Genomic DNA, 9,569 nt, shown 5'->3' on the forward strand with positions numbered 1-9,569 from the left:
GTAATAAAATATTTGGTGGTGAGTATGGATGAGAACTCGTACTGTCTCGATGAATGCAGACCAAGTTTAAAAAAAAAAGTTCTACAACAAGGACTGGATGAGTCTGTCCCTTGAGTTTGTCACATCCATACAGAATCTACTTTTCATCATTTTTTCAAACTAGAAGTGGTAGGAATTGAGAATATGGAAACTATATGGGTTTCAAAGCGAAGGCTTAGATACATACGGATCATGAGGACTACATCCCGGGCGGAGCGAGGTACACTTAAAATACAGTAAATGTATGTAAATTGGGCTGTGAGGGGGCCGTAAAATGCACTCTACGCCCGCGTTTTAGCTTTTTTTCAAAACACACCATTTAAACACCAGCCAAGCTCTGTTATTATTTATCCTTCCAGTTTGTTGTATCATGAAGCAATCGTACACTAAACCGAAGCTAATGAGGATGGATTTCTAGCCGCCAACTTCATCATGGACGAAGCGACGAGCATTAATGTCTGAAGATAATTTGATGATAAATGCTTAAAATATATCAGCATTTTTATAAAATAGGTGTATAACCACAAAAAGACTAAACTGAATGATTGATATCTATCAGTTTATAGTTTTATACAATTTTTGCCTTAAATTTTCCTTATTGATGTTATCAATTCATAGTTACATACAATTTTCAATAACATTTTCAATACATTTTCAATCAATATATAATAATTCCATGCTCAATGATAATGTACAATACCTTTGCTAAGGTAACTGCAGGCAAGTGAAATAATTTGTAAATAATTAAGGATAATTGATTGGTTCATCGATATTAAAGATAAAGTAATATAATTATTTAGTATCTTTACACAAGTGAATATAACAAATCCGGCGCGCTCATTGGTCACAATTTACGTCTAATGCTGCTATATTCACCACTCGCGCACGCGCACGCTCGTTTGTGGATTTGTGCCGCTCTCACAAAGATAATTAAAATTAGATTGAAAAGACAAAAATACTCTCTCTCCGTTAAATTCACTTGTGTTAAAAAATACTATAAATGTCGAGCGGCGAGGTAAATATTCCCCGATTATATTCACTTCGCCTTCAGCGAATAATTGTTAAGTTAAATATGGATAACAAGAACTTCATTCAAATAGTGAAAGTAAACAAAAAAATAATTCAATCCGTTTGTAAATCTCGAAACGTCTCGATCCAAGAACTAGCCGGGAGTTTGAGATCATCTAGGATTAGATCTCATCTACTAGGGATATTTTCAATAAATAATCTTATGGTTACGAATGCACTGAATTTGGTATAAATAAGCACGAGAAAAGTAATTTGAATGCCTTGAATTTGAATGCCTTGAATTTGAATGTTTGCATGCATCTGTATTCTTGAATATATTTGAAATTAATATTTATCTGGAGTTACCTTAGTCTACTCGATCGGGACAATTAAGTCAATAATTTATTAATGTCCTTTAATCTATCTTGGATCGGTTCAATTTCCAAACTAAAAGTGTTTTCTTCGGCTATATGCAATGCTTGTTGTGCCAAGCTTTTGGCTTGGAGAAAATCCTTTGTTCGAAAGCATAGGTCGCTCTTTGCTACGTAGAGCTGTATAGATAGCGCTTCACTGATGTCACCTTCGTACTCTTCCATCTTCTTGATGCATCGTTCAGCTTCCTGGATACTTTCTTCCTCCACTGGTTGGGTGCGTGATGTCTTTGTCCGACAGTTAAGGTTCATTAACGCCAATTTAACCAAGCTGAATTGTGGTCTCTGGAGATAAATGGAGCTGTTTGTTTCATGTATTCTCTGTGATAATGTAATACACTCTCTGAGGCTCTTACTGGCGTCTTCTTTCATAATTTGCCATGGTTCGTCTTCATCAACGTTCATTAGGGACAGCGTCTTAGTCAAGTTACTAGCATGTTCATAAGCAATGAATACTCTAGCTATACTAAAAGGAGTAAACTCCTCGTTTTGCTTAGCAGTGGAAACAAACTTATTTGCCTCTGTCAGCCTGTTTTGGCGTCTGCTTAGTCCTGTGAGGTGGACATGTGAATAGGCTGTCAGAAAGTTCTTCATTTCGACCCCTAGGTTGTTCGATATCATCTTCATTGCTTCATCAATAATCTCCTTTGACTTCGTAAATTCTTTTTGGTAGCTCAGAGCCATACTCTTTTCTATCAATATAAGAATTTGTATATGTGGTTCACTTGATCCTGCAAAGCCTTCAGCCACGATGTAAAATTCTTTGAACCTTCCTTTGTCCCTCAAAGGATGAAGACGGTTGATGATGTCTTGAAAGGCATACATGAATTTCTCGAAATTTTCGTCCGCTGTAACCTTCAGTGACTTTTTAGGAGAAATTGATGGATAAGAGCCATCTGCTTCTACTTCTTCGATGTCTGCTAGCTCATTTTTATTTTCTTTTACACAATTGCAAATATTAATCTTGGTATTATTCCCAACGACGAGGTACCCTGCGTTCTCAGCGATATTAATGTTAACGTTCTTCTCAATCCTAGTGATCGTACAATGCCCGCCGCCGCCATGAACCAGCTTTCCCCGTTTTGCAGCACTAGAAGAAGCTTTTCGTTTACGACAAGGATAAGCTATCTTAGACTGAGTACTTGAAAGTCTTGTACCAGTCTTTGGATCTGATGGGACGGATCGTTTTGATAATTCCTCCCAATGATCAGGAACTCGGCCACCAAATTCGAGAGCACGACAGGTTGTAGTTTTGGCGCCAACGGTCCAACGGTGTTTTGTCGAAAAAGATAAGTTTCTATGATCTTCTTTACGTGCGCTGCTGTCTGGTGTGGTATAAAAACTGTGACTGGCACCATAAGATGACATTTCATGCAAATTTATCAGTGTCGGGCTATCAATCTTTTCTATGTACATTTTTTTTTTTGTCGAAGTCCTCTTGGCCCCCTTTCTTCCTCTTGACACTAGAGTTTTTTTCATGCCGTCATTCTTGACTCCACCAGCTACACCGCCATTGCCCAGTGATTCATTGTTAATAGTGTTTATAGATGTTGGATGCTCGTTCATTATAGCAGTAAAACCATCAGAAGGTGACGTGTCTGGCGATTCTTCTAATTCTTGATCTCTCGCCGTTGAAATGTCGTTCTCGTCTTCATCGTGGCTGAGCTCCATACCCTCCACCGTTAGCTCCCCCATTACTTTTGACATCAACTATAGGGCTTTTAAAAATCACCACTGTTAGCTAGTAAACTGAAATAGAAGAGTGAATCCAGGTAAGATTGCTTACACAACCAAATGAATCCACCTTCGATAAAAACAGGAGCGAGCAAGTACGATTTTATACACGAACCGTGATGACACGGGGAATCCCCTGATCTATGACGTTACAACTGTCCTTATTGGTCTACAGATGGCGTGTTCATTGTTCCTTTGTCAAAATAATCGACTACTCGACCAATCACAACTCAGTTCTCAGAGATAGAAGTGAAAACAACAAACACATGCTGAGACACACTACGAGGTTTATAACTGAGCTAGTTTTCTTTTTTGTTACCAGTAAAGTTAGAAACAGCAGATTGTTGCGATGAACGTGATATCATTTCCTCGAGCGTGGTCATTGTAACTATCACAGTGCACCTCATTTCGGAAAATCCGTATCTACTTATGAATGATTTTATTGACCGCGTAATATAGTTATAGTTGCTGACAGCAAAGTAACCTGCTTGACAGATAGTCCATAGTTGAAATCCTGCAACACTATAACAAGACTTGTGGATGAGGTATAGTGCCGGAATGACTTATAAATTAGTGTTCTAAATATTCATTTCAAAAAGCTGATTCATGGAGACGTTCGTTTAGGTGCATGCGGAAACTTGGAAGACCACGAGGGCGGATCCAGCCAAGATTTTAGGGGGGGGGGGGGCTAATTGAGTTTAGGGGGGGCTAATTGAGTTTCTTCCGTCAAAACGACGGAAAACAATATAAAAAAGCATCGTTTTTTCTGCTGTAGGGGGGCTTCAGCCCCCCTTTGCCCCCCCTGGATCAGCCCTTGGACCACTCACCGTTCAGTTCGTGTCGGCAACCATATAACTGTACAATGGTCTACGGTGCACATCGCTTTCTTGGCTCAATCGTAAGAAGGAGCGCAATCAATGTTCATACGCGTAATGCAGACAACCATAGCTGCACAATCTTCTCTTCGCAATATACCGTTCACGTCGCTTTCCTGGAATCAATCTTAAGAAAAGAAGGAATCTAGTCAGGAATTTAGCTCACATATCTCAGTTGCATTTGCAAGCCTCCGATGTTGATGCTCCTCTAGCAATTTCAGTCTTTCCTGAAGTTCTTTGATTTCTAATTCAAACCCCCTCCTTTCTGATATCTTTAACGCTTCTTCAGCAAACACCATGGCCGTAGAATAATCTCCAGTACGGTATTTATAATCAGATTGAACCGTGAGCAACAGAATATTTGTGGCTTCGCTCATTTCCCCACTGTACAACTCTTGCATTCTTGTGATGCATTCATTTGCTTCACGGACACTGTCTTCGCTTACTGGCTGGATGCGAGCATTTTCATTCCGGCAATTTAGATTCATCAGAGCTAATTTTAGAAAACAAAAATGGTGGCGTCGAAGATAAATATCATCAGATTCGCTCAACAGTTTTTCACAAAGCGAAATACAACTCCTGTGATCTTCCCGGGTATCTTTCTCATATTCCTCCCGTTCTGGTTGTTGTGTTGACACAATAGATATATACATCGCTTGGTTGCTGGCCCTTTCGTACATGGCGTATGCTTTAGCGAGATAAGAGGGTACAAACTCTGCATTTTGTCCTGCTATTACAACAGCGTGGTTGGCTTTGAACATCTTTTGTTCACGTCGATAAATAGCTGCAAGCTGACAATGTGACATAACTGTAAGGAACTCCTTCATTTGTAGTCCTCGTGTGCGAGTTATCATGTCATTAGCTTGCTTTACTACCTCCATTGATTGTTCGTTCTTTTTTTGGTAACTTAAAGCAGTGCTCTTTTCAATTGTCATAAATATTTCCTCTTCAAATTGACCGTTTTGTCTCGCAAAATGGATCCTTTTGTCCACTGTTTCATAAAACTCTTCCCATCTCCCATTGTCTCTCAGTGGGTAAATTTGATTTGTAATTTCATAAAATTGATGAAGCCACTTCATGATGCTTCTATCCACGCAAACAACCATCTGCTTCGGTGGTGACACGGCTATGATCTCTGTTCCATCAGCAACAACTTGCTCACCCTCAAGATGCCGTATACGTGACGGATCCTCACTAGTACTTGCGTGACACGCTGCACTATCACCAATAACTATATTCCCGCTATTATTATCCACACTGATGTTCACTTCCTTAATTTTTTCCGAAGATGGCTTAACCTTCATCTTGCTTTTGCGGTTTGGAAACGGCAGTAAAGTCTGTCGCAGTCTTCTTTTGCTTTTTAATTTTGCCGATTTCTTTCGCTTTATGTTCATGGAACTGGCAAGACTACGGGCAGAATCAGGAAAAGGTCGCCGCGAAATTGTCCTTTCCCTTTCGGTTAAATTGCCACCTTTGTGTTCAGCTCCGCAACCCAAATCAATTATGACAGTACCAGTGTTATTGTAAATGTTAATAAAGTCATTCTTGCCTGACCTGATAATATTTGTTCCACTTTGATATTCCTCGTCATCTTCCATATATCTTGGCGCGCCTTTCTCGTCACTAGAAAAATTATCTGTTTCCATTTGACTTCCATGGCTACTATAACCAGATTTATTTAGACTTGAAACTCTTTCAATTTTTTGGTCTGTTGGATTTTCACTGAGTGATAACTGAGAGATACGACACAACTCGGCCGTCTCTCTTGATGTCTCCATTTCACCTCTCGTAGTCGTCTACTGTAATTTGAGAAGCAAGTTGACGATTATGACTTTTAAGTTAAAAATACCCCACTTTGCTAATACTCGGGTCGTGCTGGATGATGGGATTGGCCGTGTAGTTACCAGTCCACCCACGGGGCAAACGACGCCTGACCAAGAACTCCGATCGATGCCTAACTTTCTCATTTTAAGCTTATATATTGGCAAAAATAATTACTAGAGAAATGTTTATAACTTGATTTTATTTTTAAGCTTTCTACATTTTGTAAAACAATGATGTCTGAAATTGATCAAAGAAAGGCCCAACCCCCCCCCCCCCTTCTATACAAAACAAGACGCCCTACAGGCGTTCACTGGGTTGCCTGTATCATGCAAAGAGGTTTCGTTGCAATGTTAGTCAAAAGATAATGGAATGGTTCACAGAAAGAATGATTTCGTTTAACTTGTCTAAGACGATCTTCTTCCTTGAGGTGTTCTCTACATGATATTAAAACATTTGCCCTTTTTAAGGCCACAAAATAAACAGTTTTGCGTTATCCATGTCATACTACTTGTGAATTTGCACTTGCGCCATGACGCAACAAGAACAAATATCCCAATGTTCTCTGTCATAATCACCAAAATAGTGCAATAGTACCCAGAAGTCTTCACGGCACCACCCACTATTCCGTTGCGGGCATATGATGATCCAAGTGCAGTAAATGTTCTTGTCAGTAGCGCTATCCTTATCCAGTGGATAAGTCGATCCTGTTATCCAATAAATTTATCCACTATAAACGGATTTATCCGACGGATAACGCTTCGTACAACCGGGTCCAGGACTCCCGGCTTTATTTTTTTTAGTGTTGTATTCGTGTTTGGGATACCTGTGTCAAGGGCCAAAAAGTTACATAATAAAAGGTGCATCATATGTTTGTCATCTGCATTACTATGGGGAGCAAGATGTCCACGATGCATCCATTGTTAGTTACTGCAGCTTACGACTTTGGAATTCAGTGGGTACTATGGGTGTTTGCAGCTCTTTTCCAAACCGAAAAATTCTACGATTTGGCTGGCTCAGCAACCTACATATTTCTTGCCTGGCAAACCCTTCGATCAACAGGAACTTTTCATCTTCGCCAAGTGCTCCAAACTGGCTGTGTGACTACATGGGGTGTTAGATTAGGATCGTACTTGTTTACTAGAATCCTCCACGATGGCCATGACAGCCGATTCGACAAAGTACGTGGAAATCCAAAGGTTTTCTTTATCTACTGGACCATTCAAGGCGTTTGGGTGTTCCTAACTCTACTTCCTACTATCATTTTGAACACTACAAGAAAAGACGTCGAGCTTGGATGGAGAGATTATCTTGGATGGGGTCTTTGGACCCTGGGGTTTCTTCTTGAAGCAACAGCCGATCGACAGAAGAGCGTATTCCGAAGTGATCCTGTTAATAAAGGCAAGTGGATATCATCTGGATTATGGAGCCTCTGTCGACATCCAAATTACCTGGGCGAAATACTCCTCTGGGCTGGATTGTTTCTTCCTGCTTCCACTGTCATGAAAGGCTGGGAGTTTGGTAGTGTTATATCCCCTTTCTTTGTCGCCTATCTGCTGATTAGAGTTAGTGGGATCCCTCTTCTTGACAGACAAGCACTTAAGAGATGGGGGGATATCCCAGCTTATCAGAGGTACAGGCAGGAAACAGCTAAACTCATCCCATACATTTGGTAAATGCATATACTCGACGAACGGTTGCGTTACCAAGGATTACTTGGTATACATAAAGGTCACGTCTTACAAATCTTACTACATGTGCCAGTGTAGCAAAAAGATGAATCTTCTTCAAAAAACTTATCATGTATGAACTATTTTGAATTGTTTTCAACTTATTGTATTTGAAACTGGATTACATGTATGTTATAAATTTGATGAAATTTATTTATTACCTTGTAAATTTATACAGTATGGAAATAATTAATCATTTGTTGCTTTCTGAAAAAAAATCCAAGTCCCTGATAGCAGACGTGAATAGGCTTACGGAATGATGGATTTTTTTGTAAATAATTTGGTCCTGATTACCTTACTGATTCAGAGTAAAATTTTAATGGATTGGTAGATCTTGCAAATTCAATGGAATGTGGATTTATCCATTTTTGGGACCAGATTTCCCTGTTTTCTCATGGATCTAAACCCTTTTCATAGATCTAAACCCTTTTCAGAAATATTTGATGTTTGTTTTTGTTGTCCAAGAGAAACATACTAGGTAACTGTCAAAGTCCATGGATTCGGGGCACGATGGATTTGCACCCATATTTACGAGTGGCCATTTACTTGGTTTATTATGACTTATGGTCTGCACACTCCTATACTCAAAATGTCCAGATTCAAAATAATTACTAGTATACTGAATTACAAAACAGCTGGTATAAATCGGTGATCAATAAATTGGCTTAGAGAAATTTTTTTCCCGGTACAAGCCAACAAAAACAAGATCAGTAGCAGTAGCAGGTTCTTGGGGGTGGTAGGGATAAGCAGGGAGAAAAGGAGGAAAGGGTTATCATAGGAATGCCATTTATTTAGTTTACATTTAAATTGGAAATTAGTTATATTTGTATCAACTCAGACAGATAGGGCGAAGGGATACAAGGTGGGCAGTTAGTGCATCATTCTTGGGTGTATTCCTGATTTCAAAAACAAAAACAAAACAAAAAACTAACAAAAGATTAAAAAAAACTGTTCAATATTTCCTCAGAAGCATGATACACTGGAGAGGTCTCCAAGAGTAAACAGCAATCAAATACCTAATAATTTCGAAACATTAATAGTGGTAATACACTTGTTAACATTTGCATCATATATGATCTTGGTTAACAAGGGATGGTATAAAAAGAGGCAGTGGAGGACTGCATGTGGCTATGTACAGTAACTGCAGTATACATGTCAAGGATGAAAATGCCAGTTTTTGGATCAAGCCATGCAGCCTAAAATTTGTAAAGTATTATGTTTGGCATTAATGACACTATACTTCACTCTTTTTGTTGCTAGGCAGCAAATTGGTTGTTAGTATCTTCTTTTCATGTATAATTTAATTGTATGAATCTGCTATGTATATAGAAGAACACTGGGCATTTATTATTGATCTAAGAACCTGGCATTTTAACACACAAAAAGAATGTTTTGGTAATTTTCTATTGCATATTACAAGTGGAAACTTAACTTCCAAAGAAATCTTTTAGTTGTGTGTCTTAAAACTTTAACATGAACGTGCGTGCTGTGCTGCAGCCATCCACTCAATCTTTAGGGAGCCAAAAAATAGGATTAAATCACTGTAAAAGGAAACAACACAGCAATCCATTAGAAAGCGGGCCTCTTCCACATGAGATTCCAAAAAAATAGGCAACCAACAAAAACTGCCATCAGATCAATCAAATGAGCATCGGATGTGCATTGGATCATTCCTGCAACAATTCAAATCATCCGTTCAAAGTTCTACTAGTGCTCTCTATTCTAGCATCTTAGCAATAGTATTTGCGGTAAACGACACTGTTTTGGCTTCCCTGTGGAATAAGATTCATCAACCAGTATGACATAGTGTCTATTGCCTCCTTAGAAGGCAGTAGCCACAAAAACAGCGATCAATAAACTTCCAAACAATCACATAAGTGTTCATTTATACAGTTGAATTGAAGGAATTTTAGACCAACCTTCTTGTATAA

The 9,569-nt window shown here is 39.0% G+C and overlaps 3 protein-coding genes across 3 annotated transcripts; 1 reads left to right on the forward strand and 2 right to left on the reverse strand.

The window, feature by feature from the left end:
* Positions 1 to 626: 626 nt before the first annotated feature.
* Positions 627 to 3,864, reverse strand: LOC148905812 (uncharacterized). Its single transcript, XM_089039478.1, has one exon. The coding sequence runs from the start codon at positions 3,183 to 3,185 to the stop codon at positions 1,437 to 1,439; it is 1,749 nt and encodes a 582-aa protein (XP_088895604.1). The 5' UTR covers positions 3,186 to 3,864; the 3' UTR covers positions 627 to 1,436.
* Positions 3,865 to 3,924: 60 nt separating this feature from the next.
* On the reverse strand, positions 3,925 to 5,905 carry LOC116307681 (uncharacterized). Its single transcript, XM_031717958.1, has one exon. The coding sequence runs from the start codon at positions 5,863 to 5,865 to the stop codon at positions 4,237 to 4,239; it is 1,629 nt and encodes a 542-aa protein (XP_031573818.1). The 5' UTR covers positions 5,866 to 5,905; the 3' UTR covers positions 3,925 to 4,236.
* Positions 5,906 to 6,730: 825 nt separating this feature from the next.
* On the forward strand, positions 6,731 to 7,989 carry LOC116307698 (uncharacterized). Its single transcript, XM_031717995.2, has one exon. It carries the CDS (start codon positions 6,778 to 6,780, stop codon positions 7,582 to 7,584), a length of 807 nt encoding a protein of 268 aa, XP_031573855.1. The 5' UTR covers positions 6,731 to 6,777; the 3' UTR covers positions 7,585 to 7,989.
* The last annotated feature ends 1,580 nt before the right edge of the window (positions 7,990 to 9,569 follow it).

Source organism: Actinia tenebrosa, unplaced genomic scaffold, assembly GCF_029948245.1.
Source record: "Actinia tenebrosa isolate PJP-AT-01 unplaced genomic scaffold, QUT_ActTen_1.0 PGA_scaffold6__47_contigs__length_16458017, whole genome shotgun sequence".
In the NCBI taxonomy this organism is placed as follows: Eukaryota; Metazoa; Cnidaria; class Anthozoa; order Actiniaria; family Actiniidae; genus Actinia; species Actinia tenebrosa.

Bases quoted from the DNA above. Each gene is read 5' to 3' on its own strand.
- LOC148905812 (XM_089039478.1), bottom strand. From the start codon at position 3,185: ATGTCAAAAGTAATGGGGGAGCTAACGGTGGAGGGTATGGAGCTCAGC.
- LOC116307681 (XM_031717958.1), bottom strand. From the start codon at position 5,865: ATGGAGACATCAAGAGAGACGGCCGAGTTGTGTCGTATCTCTCAGTTA.
- LOC116307698 (XM_031717995.2), top strand. From the start codon at position 6,778: ATGTTTGTCATCTGCATTACTATGGGGAGCAAGATGTCCACGATGCAT.